Source organism: Lacerta agilis, chromosome 13 (assembly GCF_009819535.1).
Source record: "Lacerta agilis isolate rLacAgi1 chromosome 13, rLacAgi1.pri, whole genome shotgun sequence".
Lineage (NCBI taxonomy): Eukaryota > Metazoa > Chordata > Lepidosauria > Squamata > Lacertidae > Lacerta > Lacerta agilis.
In genome coordinates this window covers 5,130,691-5,150,544 of record NC_046324.1, presented here as the reverse complement: position 1 = coordinate 5,150,544, position 19,854 = coordinate 5,130,691, and the positions used below count along the sequence as shown (strand labels likewise).

Genomic DNA, 19,854 nt, shown 5'->3' with positions numbered 1-19,854 from the left:
CAGGCCCCAACGGAGGCCCCGCAGCTAAAGATGCCAAGTGTCCACTATTTGAGCGGACAGTCCGCTTTTTTCACATTATGTTCACTAATTTTTTTCACAAAATAGTGGACATTTTTTTAAAAAATTCAAAAGCTTTATGATGAAATGGTACGTAATCTAAAGCTGTACAGTCTAAGAGAATAAGGATAGGAGAATCGCGTTTTTCATAAGTAAGAATGAGACAAAGATCGAATATCCATTGAACTTGATTCTCCGAAAAAATTATTAATCATACTCAATTGTTTCACAAGACATTTAAAAAAAGGGGGGGAGGGAAGGCGCCTCTTACCGGAGTTGTGCCCCTCCTGTTCTTGACTCGCAGGGAGAACAAAAGGGAGAGGCGTGAAAGAAAAATACGCCTCTTCCTGTTCCTGACACCCAGGAGCAGCAGCAAACCAGCTACCTGTAGAGGCACGGGGGGGGGGAGGTGGGCTTGGAGAAGACTTGCCCAACAACCTGAGGGAGCGAGATCCTTGCCCCAAGGATCGCCTCCCTAAAATGGCATCGAGTGATGAGAGTGACAGCGGCGAGATTTCGAATTCTTTAAAACGAAAGAGAGGAGTGTGCAAATACACCAAAGACTGGGAAGCTACTTTTGCATGGATTACCAACAACGAAACCGATGGAACAAATACAACGGCCTACTGTAAATTGTGTCAGAAATCGTTCACAATTGAATATAATGGTCTAACAGCTGTCGCACAGCATGCAAGCACAAAAAAAAATCATTTAGATAAGGAGAAAATAGCTTCCAGCAACAAGCGAATCAATTCGTTTTTCATTGTTTAAAGACTCCTCTTTCAGTGACAAAGTGACTGTAGCTGAAATGGCTGAAACTTACCATGGGATCAAACACCATATTTCTTTCCTGGCTCAAGATTGCGGTATTAAGTTAATGAAGCAAATTTTTGATGATTCAGAAATTGTAAAAAAAAGATGTCTTGTGGAAGAACCAAATCATCAGCTATTGTCAATGAGGCTTTGTATCCTTTTTTTATTGAGTTGGTTCTCAATGATCTTAAAACTGGAATTGCATTTTCTTTCTCCACTGATGCATCAAACAAGGGAAATCGCAAAATGTATCCCGTTGTTGCACAATATTTTACTTGTGAAGAAGGACTGTGTGTGAAAATTTTAGACTTTTATGAGGATTTTTTTGAAGATCCTACATCAATAAAAAATCAGCTGTGTCGAGTTCTTAGTGATAACGAATTGGAAATAAATAATGTTTCAGCTTACTCAGCAGATAATGCATCAGTCAATTATGGAGTGAACAAATCTGTTTACCAAAAACTATTGCTGGAAAATGACAATATTGTAGCTGCTCATTGCAATAATCACATTTTACACAACAGCGCAAAAAATGCATTAAAGCAGTTACAGTATCTTTTGATATTGAAAATGTAGTGCTGAAGGTTTTTGGCGAATTTTCGAATTCTGCGAGGAAACGAGAAGAGTTGAAATCATTTTTTGAGTTTTGCGAGTCAGAATTCCATGAAGTTTTGCGCCATGTTCCAACACGTTGGTTAAGTTTGTTTAAAGCCATCCAGTCCAACCCCCTGCCAAGCAGGAAACACCATATAGAATCATAGAGTTGGAAGAGACCACAAGGACCATCCAGTCCAACCCCCTGCCAAGCAGGAAACACCATATAGAATCATAGAGTTGGAAGAGACCACAAGGACCATCCAGTCCAACCCCCTGCCAAGCAGGAAACACCATATAGAATCATAGAGTTGGAAGAGACCACAAGGGCCATCCAGTCCAACCCCCTGCCAAGCAGGAAACACCATATAGAATCATAGAGTTGGAAGAGACCACAAGGACCATCCAGTCCAACCCCCTGCCAAGCAGGAAACACCATATAGAATCATAGAATCATAGAGTTGGAAGAGACCACAAGGGCCATCCAGTCCAACCCCCTGCCAAGCAGGAAACACCATATAGAATCATAGAGTTGGAAGAGACCACAAGGGCCATCCAGTCCAACCCCCTGCCAAGCAGGAAACACCATATAGAATCATAGAGTTGGAAGAGACCACAAGGGCCATCCAGTCCAACCCCCTGCCAAGCAGGAAACACCATATAGAATCATAGAGTTGGAAGAGACCACAAGGGCCATCCAGTCCAACCCCCTGCCAAGCAGGAAACACCATATAGAATCATAGTTGGAAGAGACCACAAGGGCCATCCAGTCCAACCCCCTGCCAAGCAGGAAACACCATATAGAATCATAGAATCATAGAGTTGGAAGAGACCACAAGGGCCATCCTTGTGGTCTCTTCCAACTCTGGTGATGCATTTCAGCAGTGGTGAAGGGGACATGAGGGGAGCCTGGGACTGCTCTACCATTAGACACTGTGAGACGGCTTCCTCAGGTGGCAGATGCTGAGGGGTGTGTGTGGAGCAGACAGAGCTGTGGCTGGCACAACATCTGCCCTGCACCCTCTAAGCTAGCCTCCCTATGGTGCAGTGCAGGATACAATCCCATTCAGTATTCAGATGTACTCCAACAGCCAGTCCAGCTGGCAGCTTCTCTACACTGAATTTTTTTGGGGGGGGGGGGTACTTCACCAGAGCCCTGCCAGATCAGACCAAGGATCTATTTTTCTTTTGCCCACAGTGACTAGTCAAACACTTCCAGGAAGTCCACAGACAGGGCTTGAAGGCAATAGCTTGCCATAGGTAGATTTCCTCTGAATATGGAGGTTCCAGGTAGCCCTTGTGACTAATAGCTATGGGTAGCCTTATCCTCTTCCATGAATTTATCTAATTCCCTTTAACTCCTACAAGAGAACACACTAGGCAGGCTCAAGTGGATCAAGAACTGGATCTCCCACCTCTTTACATTTTTGGCAAATGCTGACTATAATGTGAGCGGGTCCTCCTGATCCTCATTGGTCCCCCCTGCTTCACCAACCATGGTTCCCAATGTGTACAGAAAACTCGGGTGGGTGGGGGGCTCACATGAATTTAGCTCGTTTGGGCTGAGTTCCCACTACTAAATGAAAGCTCTTTGTGGCTGGGTGCCCACAAGTGATTCACTAACTTTGCAACAGCTGACGGCGGAAGCAGATTTGTGTTAGCAAATTAGCCATAACAGCTTCCTTTCATCATATAATATATAAAACTTATGAAAGTTTAATAAGCTGTTTAATCTCACACTGATCCGCATGCACGTATCAGGATAGCTGCCAGATTCAGAGGCATTTGCACTCTGGATAGGCAGATTCTAGAGGGACTGAAGGAAGACAAGCAGGAAAAGGGGGGATTTGGTGTCCAGGTCTGGGCCCTTGAGCCAAAGGGCACCCCTTACTCTTAACCTGCAAGGGCTGGGTTGTGTGTGTGCTGGAATGTGACACACAACAATGTACAATAGATATATATGCACACTAAACAACATTTTGAGAAACCCCCTTCCCTCCAGTCTCCCTGAAAAGCAAAACTGGGTCAGGGATTTCCCAGGGAACCCCAAAAGAGCAGCAGGGTGTAGGATCACCAGGGCTAAGTCCATCAGAAGAACCTCCTGGATCAGTGCCAAGGGCGCTGGGCAGGCATGGTGGACTCCATTTGTCTTCTGCCCCTCAGCCCACCCCCAGCAAGGGCACGAGCGTGCATCCACCCACCCACACAAACACACAAGGGCGGTATGGAGATGCTCCCCTGCTGTTGTGACCAGAAGCAGGAAACACATACAGAGATGCAACAGGCAACCTCCGTCTCAGTGAGCCAGTCTCTTGTCCCCATTGAGAAAAAATGAGTGATCCAATCAGACCCAAAGCAACATCACCTCCGCCAGCAATGACTAGTTGGAGGGAGGGTAAAGCACAAACAATGAATTTCACAGAGAGCTGTAGTGGGCAGCTTCCTCCTCTCTCTGTTTGGGCACACAGGAGCCTTTGATTCTTTCTTTCCCTGCTGCCTTGCAGTTCCACAGCGGTAGGCCTACCTCTCACAGCAGCTTTTAGGGGTTCCTGGAGTTCCCCACAGGCTTTGGATGTGTCACTCGCCCAGCACACCACCAGGAGTCCGCAGCTAAGGCTGGCAAGGGGCTGGTTGCATTTTGGGGAGGCATCTGTGCAAACATCTGGTCATGATAAAGGGATGAATCCAGAAAGCATCCTGGTTTCTAAACTTGACTTTGATTAGAAACAAGCCCCTTCTCTAGCTTGCTGAATTTCTTCACCCTGTTCCGTTTGCTCCAAAAAACGGGGGTGGGGTGTGTGGGAGAAAGGCAGGTCAGTGCAAGAGCTCCAGACTGACCAGCTGGGGATTTGCTTTTTGCTCCGTGTGATGTTTCCAAGGCCCTGGAAGGAGACTAATAAAGATAGGCCCGTTATCAGTGAAGTGGGAGCAAGGAGGAGCCCGATAAGAAGCAGTAGGGACAGGAAAGAGGAGAAGGAGAGAGGGGAAAAGATTTGGCTAATTAGTAAAAGGCACAGACGATGAGACAGAAAGAAAACATTCTAGCTAGACAGAGGGGGCTGGCTTTTTGTGTGTGCAATAACCCCCGCTTGTGCAACTTGGAAGCCCTAATTCTGCAGAAACCAGGGAGATCCCTTCTAACACATGTGCTCAGATCACACATCATTATCAGGTTTTGAGCAGTGGGCACACAGAACCTATTCTGCTCAGATAATCTCATCTGGGAACTGGGCAAGCCGAAGTCTCTTCCTGGAACAGCACAAAGGCCTCCCAAATTACAAGAAACAATGATTTGGGGATTATTTTCACTTCCTTTCCTGTTCCTGAGACAACAGGAAAGATGGTCGATGTGTCAGCCAGCCACCTTCTTATTTTGCAATGTTGAGAAATGAAAAAAAAAATCCCCCCTCCTGAAAAGAAAGGAAACTTAGATTTTATTTAGAAGTCAACAGAAGGGCCAGTCCTGCAAAAAAAGAAAACATTCTGAAAAACGGGGGAATCTCAGGAGCTCCTTTCGAAATGTGACTTTAAACAACAGGCTGAATCCAGCTCAAAAACTACCGGTACATCTCTGTTGTGAGATCCCCAATAAAATGACTTGCATTAGACCCTGTCTAGTCTTAGCCCATGACTGTATCATTCATCCTTCTCCATCCTGGCATGTTCTCCATATCTTCTGCAGCCTGCAGAATGGCAGTGCTGTCTTGGGCTGATGGGAGCTGGACTCCAAGAACATTGAGAGGTCACCAACCTGTGGCACATGAAGCATAGCGGTTCTGCTGCCACTGAGCCAAGGCCCATCTCCCGACCCGCCGAGGGTGACCCAAGGGTGCTGCTTGCAGGTGAGTGGTTCCCAGCATTAGTTAATCATGACTCTTCCACTGTATTACCAACATTTGCAGCTGACTTTCCACATTACCAGGAAGAGAGGATTCTGGGTTTCCCACACCCCTATATGCCCACATGGCTGTTTGCCATCCACATGAGTGGGTGTGATGCAGCTGGTGTGGGTGTTGTTCATAGTCCTCACTATAAACCTTGTGGTGGGTGCAGTGCCATAGCTATGGGGGGGGGGGTGAAGACTCCAGAATGGCACCATCGAGGCTCCCAGCCTGTATGTGTTTGTGTGCAAATGCACATAGCGTGGGAGACGGACCAAACTGGGTCTTTGAAATAAAACCTAGTTTCGCCCCTGGGTGGGTGCCATTTTATAATCTCATCAGTTTGTTTTTTTAAATGATCTTTTAATTAGTGCTAGAACATTTTTCTGGCTTTGCCCCCAACCCCCATGACAGAAAGAGTTAGTGCTATAGCACTTTAAGTCTACAATGTTCATTTTTGTATTGTGATGTTACAGGGATAGGTGCCACCTGTGGTATGATGCTTTAAAATAAAAAAAGATTAATCCCAACACAATCCCAGTTGCTGCTATTTACACAGCCTGGTTAATAGTGGGGATGGCAAGTTTTTCTAGGGGGAAATCACCCCCCCCCCCACCCTGCCTGCCCAAACTGACATTATAGCATTATGGCATAATGCAATACAACCTATCTTTCATTTTGGGTTTTTTTAAGTATAGTTTTTGAGATAATTGAAAATATTGATATATATTTTTTAAAAAAATGGGGTCATCAGCTTGTGCCCACCCCCACAAAGGCAATATTTGATGTGTGCTGAGCTGTTCACTTTCCCCAGTAGAGCACCATCCATGTCAGAACCCCCCACCCTTTTAAAAAGACAGGATAGGAGAATGGTGCAAAAGGCATCTGTCGGACATTCTGCGATCTGAGGGCTCTTCCAGACAACCTCTTTAGTGAGCATCCACCCTGATTTGTTTTCACAAAACCTTCAGGGAGATCCTGCGAGGTCAGCATTAGTTCTTACTTGTTTGCAAGAGGGTTGCACAATATTGCATCGAGCAATTGTGAGCCCCTGCTTTCCCGGGCATTTCCTCCTTCACTTTATTTCCCACAAAGAGTTCTGATTTGGGATGGTTGCACAAGAAAGCCCAACCCACTTTTATTGTGCAACCTAAATTTGGCAGTATACAACTGAATCCTGAGGGGGGAAACAGAGCTGCCACGGAGGGAATGCAGGATGTATATAAAGAGTGAGTGAACGAGGCTTGGCAGTGCCACTTGAAATGCCCAGCATGGTGGAAGCACCCTGGCAACTGAACCCCAAAAATCAGTCCATATTGGGCAGGGCTATTTGCCTGTGGCTTTTGTCGCCCTGCAGCAGCCTCTGCTCACTGTTGGTTCATTTTCCTTTCAGGCAGCCTGTCAACATTTCCACTCCATTTCTATGGTGGTTCCACCAGGTTTGGGTCAAGTCCACACATCATGGCTTCTTAGAATCCCTGCCTTGCGCCTGAGGATGAGAGGTCAAAACTGTGAGGGGAAACCCAGTTTCTAAATCAGGACCCGGGAAGGCACTAATTAATTTGATCAGACATAAACAGCCAGGTCTTCCCTCCTCGCCTAAGAGTTTTCTTTTGCACACAGGCTTCCAAAACTCCAAACTGCAACTGGACCCTGAAAGAGCTGCCCTTTTTCAACACCTTCCTGTATTCAGCATTTGCAATCACGGCGGAATTTTACAGACCTGTTTATTAGACTCTCCTTTTGGCAAATGTTTTACACAGAGGATGGAGATTAAAGTCGGAATGTGGAGAGTCACATCCCAAAGTTGCCCGCCCGCCCAACGCCTGCTATAAAACCAGCGTTTGTGATACCAGAATAACGAAGTTTGACAAAAATGGCCCACTTTGCCTAAACATTGATCTTTCCGGAGCTGGGGGCCTCCTGTGCTCGGAAACTGAGCAGGCAACGTTGAAAGTTTTACTGTTTCCATATAAACCTCGGAAAGCCCCAGCAGTGAAAACGATCCGACTTTAACATGGTGTAGAAAAGCATCAATAACATTTGTGGTTCTCATTTGGATTCTCCTTGGCATTTTTAGAGTGGGCTTTCACATGTGCTCAGTGAAATATGGTTGCAGCCGGGAAGGATTAACAGCGATGCTAAGTAAGCCGCAGAATGGTCCTAACGAAACGGGTCAGCATTGCAATAGGGGGTCCCTATGCAGGGCGGGTCCCCCTTACTCCTTTAAAGCCCCTTTCAGCAGAACAGCATCAGAGCACAAAAAGCTACCTCTAAGAAGAAGAAGAAGAAGAAGAAGAAGAAGAAGAAGAAGAAGAAGAAGAAGAAGAAGAGTTTGGATTTGATATCCCGCTTTTCACTACCCGAAGGAGTCTCAAAGCGGCTAACATTCTCCTTTCCCTTCCTCCCCCACAACAAACACTCTGTGAGGTGAGTGGGGCTGAGAGACTTCAAAGAAGTGTGACTAGCCCAAAGTCACCCAGCAGCTGCATGTGGAGGAGTGGAGACGCGAACCCGGTTCCCCAGATTACAAGTTTACCACTCTTAACCACTACACCTCACTGGATGAGGAAGGTTCATCAAGCTCCCTCTTGTGTGCAGAGCAGCTCTCTAAGGTTTCTGAAAGGCCTATCTGGAGACGGGGGGGAGGGGGCAAAGGAAATACATGCTCTCCCACTGTCCTCCACCCAGAAGCAAAGCATTCAAGACAGGGTATGAGCTCCAGAACACATTGATGCTTGACATGTGCAAACAATGGGAGAATAGGACCTAATATAAGGTCCCGTGGATCAGAACACCCCTTTCTACTGCAATGCGCTCTACGTGGGGCTACCTTTGAAGGTGACCTGGAAACTACAACTAATCCAGAATGCAGCAACTTGACTAGTGACTGGGAGCGGCCACCGAGACCACAGAACACCAGTCTTGAAAGATCTACATTGGCTCCCAGTATGTTTCAGAGCACAATTCAAAGTGTTGGTGCTGACCTTTAAAGCCCTAAATGGCCTCGGTCCAGTATATCTGAAGGAGCGTCTCCACCCCCATTGATCTACCCAGACACTGGGGTCCAGCACTGAGGGCCTTCTGGCCATTCCCTCATTACGAGAAGCCAAGCTACAGGGAACCAGACAGAGGGCCTTCTCGGTAGTGGCACCCGCCCTGTGGAATACCCTCCCACCAGATGTCAAAGAGAACAACAACTACCAGACTTTTAGAAGACATCTTAAGGCAGCCCTGTTTAGAGAAGCTTTTAATGTCTGATGAATTATTGTATTTATTATTATTATTATTAGTAGTAGTAGTAGTAGTCCAGGATTTCACTTTCAAAAATGTTGAGGCATGAGACTCTTAATCTCAGGGTTGAGAGGCAAAAGATTCCAGCATTGTAAGGAATTGGACCTCGTGGTCCCTTCCAATTCTACATTGTTATGATTCTCTGAATTTCTGACCCCAGGCAAAGGGCCCCACTAACTAGCCAACTCATGGAGATTGGGTGACTGGGCTTTTGGGGAGCTGTAAATCCCAGGATCTGTCTGTTTAGACAAATGACCCCTATTGCTCCCTCGTAGCTGATAGGGAGCAGTGAATGAGGGTTGCCACCTTTTTTCATGGGTCCTTCTCCTGCACCTTTAACAGCAGGCAGTCTGACTGAAAGAGAAATGGAGCAGATGAACCTTGTCCCAGCATGGAGATTCAGTTGGTGTTGGTGCTGGAAAATGATGAGCATCGTCCCTCTGCACGGTCACTTGTCACAAGGATGAGATCCATCAGGCGGCCTGTTTCCCATCCTCCACCAGCCAGCAGGCAGCCAACAACACACAGTGGGGCAGCCCCAATCCATGTGGCAGCAAGTGCTTCCGAAAACGGCACACATTTGTCAGGCAGAAAATACCTTGGGGAGACCAGTGAGTCCTAACAGGAGAAGCTGTGCTCTCATTGAAACCTAGTTGAAGCTACGCCCTCGGATGACAGAGGATGGTGCCAGGAGCAATAACTCACATGACTTCTGTGAACTTAACTCTTTATTCAAAGAAACAAGGCAGCCCAGGAGGCCAGGCCTAGTGAGCACAGCAACTCTTCCTGGTAGAACTTGCCCCTATGAGGCAGTTGCAAGGACTGAAGATCTCCGTCTTCCCACCACTCTCTAAGTCTCCTCTTCCCCAGGTTCCTTCTCAAGCAAGCTGAGACTGTATTGTCTTGCCTGTCTTTACTCTGCCCTCTTCATATCTTCTCTGGTTCTGGGGGACCAGGGGGAAGAGGAGTTGGTTGCAGCAGGAGGGGGAGACCCCCTGGCTCCCTCAACAGCCTGCCTGATCTCTGCCTCTTGGCCCCCTTCCTCTCTAGCCTCCTGCCTATGATTCCGGGCTGCCCTCTGCCACAGCCTCTCCCTGCTCAGTAAACCCTGTTACCTCTTCAGCTTCCCACACTTCCTTCCCCCAGTCTTCTCCCTCTGACCACTCATGGTCGTCCCACCACCACTCCCTGGGCTCTGAGCCTTCTTCCGTTGGGGGTTCCCCTGCTGGTGGCTCCCACCATTCCTCTGGCCCATCACAGTGGATGACTTGGAAGCCCAATTACTCAGACACTCTGCACATGCTCAGTGAGAATTTACTCTTATTTCATGCATTCCAAAGCTATGGCTCTGTGTGCAAATGCGAGGAGGGGTGCTAATACTCCCCTGAAGGCATGCCACCAAAGTCAGTTTGGGGGTGTCCAATGACACCCAGTGCAGCCATCTGGACATTGACTTCTTCTGCACAGAGTTCCTCCTGGGTGGGTGCCAGATTTAACTCTGCCTGCAGTGACTTTGTGCCCCTATTCCAAGCTAAGCAGTCTGCCTCCTAAAGTCTCTCCCCCTCCCGCGACAAGCTTTCCCACCCACCAAGCCCCTTTTAAATCAACTAAATTAGCTGCTAGAGGAACGAAGAAAAGCCCTGTGTCATGTTTCACGCTGGCCTTTGTTGTCTTCACCTTTGTGTGCAATATTAGACTATTACTCAGCGCTGCCGCCAAGGGGAGGAAAAGCCATCTCTGCCTTTGGTGAGACAACAGAAACCCAAGAGAGCTGTAAAGTCATCCTCCCTCCTTGTCGAAGAAAGAATCACCGCCATGAAACAAACTTTCCTTGGTGCAGTGCGTGGAAGGAAAGCAGCTGCAGCGGGCGCTGAACAGGCCAAATTCTGTCAGTAACACGGAAATTCTGGAATAGGGTCCAAATGCTCTCCCGCTGGAAGGCCAGAAGCATAAGCCAGCTCCCTGTGGCGAAGCTTGAGCCAACAATGGAAGAAGGGAGGGCATAGAGACTCTACACTTGAAAGCTCCCAACACAGACTGGTTCAGATGCCTGTTGTTATTGGGGGTTCAGGGCACCTGCATTCTGAGATGGCAAGCAAGGCACCCTTCGCCCTTTGCAGTTGCTTTCACCCCCCACTGACCCCACTGGAACAAAATGAAGGGGCCTGAGAGCACCAGACATTCAGAGACTCACATTCCACGTGGCAGGGGTCCTTTTGCACATTTTTGGACAGAGTCTCCCTAGCAAGCAGCAATTGATGTTCAGGTTCTCTGGCTGAGTGGCAAAGCCTCCGCAATGCAGCTGAGCGGAGCTGCTAAAAAGAGGCGTGGGAGCCAAAGGCCATGGAATGAAAAGCGGGGGCAGTGGTGGGAAAGCAGGGTGCCTTCTCACAAGCAGGACGGGCAGTTGTTCTGTGCTCTCGCACCCCCACAACTCTGTGTGTGGTGCAGTGGCGGACTTTGGGCTTTCAAATTTCAGTGGCAGCTGGTGCGACACTAAAATTTGGCACCTGCCTGCCTCTCGCACTCTGTTCTGCATCACTGTCGCAGTGCCCTTTGCAGCTGAACCGGTCGCTCTACCTTAAAACGCCTCTGGGAATGGTTAGTGTCAGAATTGGACTGGGAGGGCAGGGTTCAACCCCCTCCCTTTGGCAATGAAGAAGCTCAGTGGGTGACCCTGGGCAGGTCACTGCATCTCAGCCTGGCCAACCTTCCAGGGTTGTTGTGGGGATTAAATGAGGAGAGAAAGAACTGTGCCCACCACTTTGATCTCCTTAGAGAAGGAAAAAGGTGAGGTGTAAATGCAATAAATAAATAATACATTCTGAGTCACACTCTTTCCCCAAACATGGAGCCATCTGGTCCACGGTCCATTTCACTCAGCATCCTGCTTCCTGCCACACCAGCCCAGATGCCCCCAGGAGGCCCACGAGGAGAGCCTGGAGGTGGCAACATCCCTCTCTCAGTGGCTGATGTCACACACACGGCCTGTGAACACAAAACATCTCTCTATAGCTGCCATCCAGGCTAAGAGCTACAGAGATGCCCTCGGTCTACTCGTGACACACAAATAAAACCCCAGGAGAGCCTTGTCCCCGTAGACAGGAGCTGTTGCTTCAAAGGACTTGACTTACCCACAGGAATGGTCGCTCCATGGATTTTGTCTGCCCAGCCAGCATAATAGCGCAGAGTCTTGATGACGCCCTGAAGGTCAACATAGAAAGCCTGCAGGAAGGGCTTCCCACTGTTCAGTGACTCCATGGTCTGGGGGACAAAGAAGACAAAAGAAAAGGCATGTAGAGCCAGCGATCGCAACCATTTCCTGCTTAGAGGCAGGGCAGTAGAAAATGGCTGTTATAATTTGCAACTGGTGAGTTTCGCCTCTCAGCCTGTGAGCCAAAGGAATGGATTTTGACCCTTAAAGGCCTGAGGAAGTTGCCTGGGCATACACCAGGGACTGCCTCTTTAACATCGGTCTTTTCAGAGTGCCTCTGACTGTACCTCTCATGTGCCTAGTCCATATGCCAAGGGAAGTCACTGGGCCCCTTTGGACAGCTGCTCCTTTCTCCGTATCTGCAGAAGCTCATCAAAGTGCCATTGTGAGCTAAGGTTGGTCCAGCTGTACAAAGGGGCTGGAGTGGTAAGATTTTTTGGGGTGTGGATGAACAGCACATAATCTGAGAGATACGCTCCCAAATTGCTCCTGGCATCTCAGCTGCTGCTTCAGCAACTCCTGAGCCACTGTGGGGGATTCTGGTGATCAAACTGGAGTGGGCAAAGAAGCATGGAAGAAATGGGCGTAGCTATTGGCAGTTGCCAAAGTTCAGTGCTATAATTGGGGGCACAGGACATATCCCAAAAAGAGGCCCGTTCCCAACAGCACAGAATGAGGGCATCTTAAGAGGAAGTTCTCCTGTACAAGTCACACTGACATGATTGGGAGATGTGCCATGCTCTTGCATAGCTCCTGTTCATCTGCAGGTGGCATGCTACAGGAAAACTTCCCAGAAGACCATGTGTGCTCCATAGATCCACCTTTCTCCAGCATTCAAGTTGACAGCACCCAATACCCTTGAGTTGTCTGCCTCCCTTTTGCCACAGGGCTCAGGTCAGCCAGATAAACCTGAAGTTCCTATGGACGGGGGCCAACCTGAAAACCGAATGCCTTGGGCTTTGCTACATTAATGACAGCAGCTGGGAGAGCTTGCCAGAGCCCACTCCTAATAAGAGACATATTGAAACCAAAGGGTCAACTTGTCCTTCTGAAACAGTGGTATCACTGTAAGTTTTGAAGAACAGGAGTACATTGTGATAACCCCCAACTAGAGACCAAAAACTCAGGCAGCAGCCTTGATCTATTCGTTTGCACGCACCAAAGAGCAGCAGGAAGTAGCATCCTGCTCGGTTTTTCAGGATCAGCATGACTGCAATGCCAGGCATCATTTCCTGGGAGATGCTCCATTGAACTCAGTGATGCCTGCATCTAACTGCACAGGTTCAGTTTGGGAAACACATCGAGCTTTAACCAAATATCTTCAGATGAAATGCAAACTTTAGCTTTTAGTTAAAAACGCAAAACTTTGTGCATAGAAGACATGTGACATTTAAACTGCTTGTGTGAAGTGGGAACCATGTTAAAGGAAAAGAAAGATGTATCCAGCCTCCACTTGATTATTTTCTTCATCCTCTGACTTCCCTCTAATCCAGGGGTCAGCAAGGTTTATCTTGTCTGGGCCGGATTGGTCCCACGGAGAACCCTCCGTGGGCCAAATCACACACGTGCCCGCGATTTTCAGCACCTGCACAGATGTGATTTTCGGCGCCACAGAGGCGAGTCCCTGCGCCGCGCTGTGCTGGTTTAGTGCAGTGTGTGAATGGGCAGCTCAGTTTGGGGGGTGGCTCGTGGGCCGGTCAAACGACCTCTGCGGACTGCTTCCAGCCAATGGGCCTTAGGTAGCTGACCTATGCTCTAATCTGTCACAAAAAACTTGAAAGCCTCCTTATCATCTTATTCTTCTACCAGAGCATGGAAGGGTCCGCCAATTACCCTGGAACTTTGGCAGGTGATACCATCACTCCTGCTCTGAAAAAAGCCACACTCCCCTGTGTTCCTCGCTTTGCTTCGCTACTGGAACAAGTCTCCAAGGAATCTTGCCGTGGCTGCCAAAACCCCTGCTGAGCGATGCGATATCTACAGCGTACAGCCCGTTTATTTACTGTCATCAAATAAGCCCCCTCTTCTCTAGGAAGGCTCCGAGCCCCAACGAAACAAGCCACGGGCCCTTCTTTAAGGGGATATTCCCATTTTAAAAAGAAGACTTTAAAGATCCTCTTAAGGAACCCCATAAAATTTCCACCCAGATCGCTTAAATCACTTTTAAGTGGCACCATTATCTCCCCACGATAGTTCCAAACTGGGGGAAAGGCATCCGTGAAAGCAGGTATAACACACAAATGGATGTGAGCCATAAATCCCATTGATATACGGAAGGGCAATAACCATATTTTTCCCCCTGCCTCCCACCCTGCAATTGAAGTCAATGGCATGGTAGGCGGTGGGCTCCGCTCAATAAAGAATTTGGCTCGGGAACCGCAAATCCAGCGACAGGCAGGCAGCTGACTTGATTTGCTGGGCCCCTCCCCTTCTCCCCGTGGCGATTTTACAGCATACACTGGTGGTAAGATGATTTAAGTGTTGACAAAGCTGGAATTAAGATGTTTGCCGGCTTAGTTCAAAGCACTTGACATGTGGAAAATAACATTAAGAGTGCCACCATGTCGGGGCCGACCACATGTGCTCCTCCGCGTCGTGCCTGAACTGTGCAGCTCAGCGTTCTCTCTTTGGCGTGCAGGAGGGGGGGGGAGGGAAATGGTTGCTTTGCACAGGCTCAGAAATTATTATTCTAGCAGGGGACTGGCAACCTCCAGCCTTCAGGCTGTGAGCAACCCACCGAGCACCCAATCCCCCAAAGGTATCTCTCACAAAAGCCCCAGTGAAGGGGGTTGGAGAGCGGGGTTTGCATGCACAGAGAGTGCATTTGGACCCCAGAGCCTGAAGGTTTGAGGGATTCACAGCCCAAACAGACACAGTCACGGTCTCAGTTGCTCCTGGCAAGAGCTAGAGTTGGAAGTCGCAAGAGGGCCTGCCCACCTGTTTCTGCAGTGCTGCCCTTGGAGACTGTATAGAAGCCTCTCCTGAAACAGAATTCAGCAGCCTGCATTCAGCAAAGGGATTCTTTGCTGAGAGGACTTCTTCTCAGGGCTCCTGCCCAGTGGCAGAAGCCATCTAGGAGCCGTGTCATGGGGGCTGTTTTGACATGGGAGGAGGCTTCAAGAACTGACCCTTGCCATAAACAAACATGGACCTCAATTGCCCAAACGTGGAGCAAGGGTTTTCTCAGTAGGGCTTTCTGGAAAGAGAAGAGTTAAGCCAGAGGGCCTTCTCGGTAGTGGCACCCACCCTGTGAAATGCCCTCCCATCAGATGTCAAGGAGATGAGCAATTATATATATATTAGGAAGGCAGCCCTGTATAGGGAAGCTTTTTAAAGTTTAATGTTTTACTATGTTTTTATATATGCTAGAAGCTACCCAGAGTGGCTGGGGCAACCCAGACAGATGGGTAGGGTACAAATATGTTGTTGTTGTTGTTCAACCTTCAGATATTTTGGACTCCAACTCCCATCAGCTTCAGCCATGACCCTATGATGCTGGGGCTGATGGGAGTTAGAGTCCAGCAACATCTGGAGGGTCCCATGGCTGAACTACCGAATCAACAAAAATCATACTTTTTTTTTTAAATTGGGTGGCAGCCCTAATGGAAAATTTAAATTAAAAAAGCACATCAAACAAACTTATTTGCATGTCATATTCTGATGCCCAAAGCATTTTTAACAGTACCCTCAGTGAGCAGAAAAAAACAGCACCTCACTACCACCAGTCCCATTGCAAAACTTACAGCCAGTAAGGCTCTGTCTCTTTCCACCAGGTCAGCCAGCTTGTCCAAGAGGCGCCCCCTTTCCGAGGCATCAAGCCTCCTCCACACGGAGCCCAGAGAGAAGGCGAGGCGAGCGGCCCTCACGGCTTTGTCTGTGTCAGGCTGTCAAAGATTGGGGCGGAGAGGGGGGAATCTTAGTGAGTACAAAGTACAAACACGGCACCAGAAACAATCCTTGTTGGGAAGAAAAGATGTCAGTAGATTGACGGACTGACTGATAGGTGTCTTTGGAAAATAAACGAGAGAGATTTGGGATTTGTCCGGATGGCGCTGTAGGTTAAACCACAGAGCCTAGGGCTTGCCGATCAGAAGGTCGGCGGTTCGAATCCCCACGACGGGGTGAGCTCCCGTTGCTCAGTCCCTGCTCCTGCCAAACTAGCAGTTTGAAAGCGCGTCAAAGTGCAAGTAGATAAATAGGTACTGCTCTGGTGGGAAGGTAAACGGTGTTTCCGTACGCTGCTCTGGTTCGTCAGAAGCGGCTTTGTCATGCTGGCCACATGACCCGGAAGTTGTACGCCAGCTCCCTCGGCCAGTAAAGCGAGATGAGCGCCACAAGCCCAGAGTCGTCCGCAACTGGACCAAATGGTCAGGGGTCCCTTTACCTTTACCTATTTCATTAGTGCAGTTTATTAAATTCCTTACACACTTTCTCTCTCTCAAAAAGACTCAAGGCAGCTTTCAGTGGATTAAAACACGCACAGATGAAAAGAAGACATCATCTGGTGTTAAAGCAGAAAGCTAAGTCAGCTAAGATGAGGCTGACTTAGACAACCATGAACCGGAAGCAGGTAAACTGGGCTGGTACCTCTCATGGCAGACTTTGGGCAGCAAGGGCAAGCCTCAGAGTGCCACTTCCTCAGAGGCACAGAAGACCCTCCCAGGGGACTGTGGCTGCGGTTCCACTCCAGAGGCCAGAGAGGTTGGGGCACTGAGGTTTAGAGGTAGCCTAAGAGCTGCTCTGGTTCGGCAGAAGTGGCTTAGTCCTGACCCGGAATCTGTACACTGGCTCCCTCAGCCAGTAACACGAGATGAGCACCGCAACCCCAGAGTCGGACATGACACAGCCTGCCATCTCCCAGGTAATTGGGAGAGGGCAACCCTGATTGTCCGACTCTGGGGGGAGCTTTGAGAATTTACCAGGTAAATGTTTCCACTTCTTCATCACACAGGAAACTTCTTAATCCCTTGCCCATCGCCAATGACTGGCAGTGGCTCAGCTGGGCAGAGAGGGCCCTTGGGTGGGCAAAGTGCCCACTTGCCAGCTGAGCCGTTGTCACATGGAGGGTGAGAAGGAATCTGTTTCTCTGCCTGAGCAGAGGGCTAGGGCAGGCCTGATGTCACGAGGAGTAGACAAATTTCGAGGATACATTACCTTCTCAGCCTCTTGCACCTCACAGATCTGCTCTCCTGTTGCAGGGTTGGACACGGGGAATATTTTCCCACTCTCGGAGTTTTGCCATTCATTGTTGATGAAAATCTGAATGAGAAGAAAATGGATATTAAACAAAGACAAAGGTAACTTTTTAAAGCTGTATGTGCTTCCTCATTTGCTTTCATCAAAGAGGGTGGGAGGCTCACTAACATCCTTGCCCCCGGCCTGTGCCAAGGTGGTTCCTTCTGGAAGTTTTGGGTTGACCAGTGTTGTAGTCCAGAACGTCTGGAGGGCATCAGGTTAGCAAAGGATGCTCTTGCCAATTTAAGGATGATCTCTAGGGTAGGGCATTCTTGGTGGTGGCACTCAATCTGCAAGGTGCTCCTGAGGCACATACGCTCAGCTACTTTGCTGCTTCTTTTCCATGGCCAAGTATAAAGTCTGGTATTCAGAAATGAGCTTCCAGGCCACAGAGGGTTTTTTTTAAACAAAACAAAACAAAACTTGCAGCTACTAAGATGGTGGTACTGTTCTCATCTGTGCTGTTAAGGTGTCTTGGCACATCTTATTTTGGGGAGCGGCTCTTGTTTGTAATGAAGAGTGTGTGTGTGTGTGTGTGTGTGTGTGTGTGGATCTGCTGCAGCAAGGTTGGCCCGCTCACCAGCTCCTGCAAATTAACATGAAAGCCTGGATCCATCTGTCACTCCAAATCAACAGTCCTTTTGCAAGAGAGATAGGATTTAAAGCCTTAAGTGGATTGCCTGAAATTGAAATTGGGATTCTCGGAGCACAAAGAGAAACTGCAAAACCCCAAATTGTTAAAATCGCACAACTATCCAGAATGAAGGCAAATCCTCCCAGAGCTCAGCCATCCAAATACCCCATCTCAAAACGTAAACCTTTTTGTCATGGGAATCACCCAGATAATGTGAAATCATCTCCAACTTTACTCTTCTTCAAGGAAACAAGCCGTTGATTGAGATGAAAAGACATTGTGTGGAATTAACGGTAGCCTTGATCCAAGATGCAGGACTGGCTCAAAATATTTCGGTGCCGAAGGCGGAAAATCCAAATGGCACATACTCCTCTCCCCACTGCAAACATGAAGACATCTATCCATCTATCTATCTATCATCTATCTATCCATCCATCCATCTCAACATTTTCTGGTGCACCCTTTCTCAAAACACATCCCTAGCTGCCATTCAGTCCATTGAGCCTGTGCAAGTTTTCCCTCTCTGCTTCTCCATTTGCTACACCACCACTCAAAACTCCTCGACGCCTTTTGAGTAGGGGACAGAATACCTTCCTCACAGGATTCCAGGCACCCAAAGTTCTTTATACTATACAAGACCCATCACAAAGAAGACCAGCTAGCTCAACTCTTAAACCAGATGCCCGACTTCACAGGTTATCACAAAAACAAGCAGAGATCCAACCTTCAGAGATGGGAGCAACTGAGACATTCAACAGACAACAACAGCACAACACTTGGCGGCCTTCCCCAAGCTGGTGCCCTCCAGGTGTTGGACTACAACTACCACCATTTCCACCCATCCAGCACCAAGGCTGATGGGGAAACAGCTAGTTAGCTAGGGTTGATGGATGTTGTAGTCCAATGACACCTGGAAGGCAGCAGCTTGGCATAGGCTGACTCTTCCTGCCTCTTCCCACACAAGACCCATTGAAAGGGGGAGGAGCCACACTATCCTGCTTCTGGTGAGCCCAGCTGCCTGCAATGGAGGCTGGTCCTGGGAGTCCAGACCTGAGTATGGAGCACCACTGGCGAGTTGAAGACCACACAACATCCAACATTAATTGTGAGGTTCGCCCCTGAGGGTACCATTTTTCTTGCAGAACCAGCCAGCGCTCCCTGTGCCCTGATCTGGCTTTGGATTCTGGCATGAGACCAGGGGTGGGAGGCGGTATCCATGAGATCCCCTGTCACTGCAGTCCCAATTTGGATTTTCTCTGCACACACCTGTGTTTGGAGACAGGGGGAAAGTCCTGTTTGCTCCAATAGGAGCTACCCTAACCCATATAAATTGCAGGTGCCAGGAGAGGGTTTTGAGTTGCAATTGTGCACTCAGAAGTATGCCACATGATTAACCCTAACGTATGTCCAGCCATTGTGCTGCCCCCTGCTGCCATCTGTGGCCGAGGGAAAGACCTATGGAGCCATGAAATAACCACACCACCCAAGTAATCTCACCAATGGGCCATAGTGGGTCAGGTGGTATTCCTTAACTATGGTTGACCTATTTCAAGTGAAAATCTGGACACACACGACGGGCAAATCCCATATATACCTGGGGAATTATGGACGTATGGCAGCCCTACCTTAACCCCTTCCAGATCTGAGCAACGAAGAGATGTCAACCTTCACCACCACCACTGTCCAGACCTCAGTAAAGTTTGCCCAAGAGATTTTGCTGCCTGGGGCAAATCAATCAATTTATTTATTGTATTAGCCATATGGCCATAGCACATAGAAAAGACCAGGCAGTGGCCTGGCGCGATTATACAAAGAATACTACAGATACAGTTAAAACATTGGATGTAAAATCATGCTGGATAATACAAATAAAATAGAGAGCAATAGCAGGGCATGACGACAGTGTCCGTGTCAGGAAGACACATAGGACTAAGGCTGAGGCAAGTTAGCCAAAAAGGTGGTCCTGAGTTTCAGGGCCTGTAATGTATAGATGGCCATTCCACGTGAAATCAAGGGGTTGGCATCCGCCAGTAAGTATTTCATGCGGTCAACGTCCCTGGCGATAGTCGGTGGGATTAGAGGGGAAAGCCTAGGTCTTATTGAGGCAAAGAAGGCCAAGATGGGACACATGA

The 19,854-nt window shown here is 48.4% G+C and overlaps 1 protein-coding gene across 1 annotated transcript in view; it reads right to left on the bottom strand.

The window, feature by feature from the left end:
- ALDH1A2 (aldehyde dehydrogenase 1 family member A2) overlaps window positions 1–19,854 on the bottom strand; it is a 70,917-nt gene that overhangs the window by 24,957 nt on the left and 26,106 nt on the right. The window contains exons 2-4 of the mRNA XM_033167601.1: window positions 17,008–17,154; window positions 15,597–15,737; window positions 11,774–11,903 (exon numbers count right to left, since the gene is read on the bottom strand). Of these exons, the coding sequence (XP_033023492.1) occupies window positions 11,774–11,903; window positions 15,597–15,737; window positions 17,008–17,154 (418 nt within the window). The remainder of the gene's footprint in view (window positions 1–11,773; window positions 11,904–15,596; window positions 15,738–17,007; window positions 17,155–19,854) is intronic.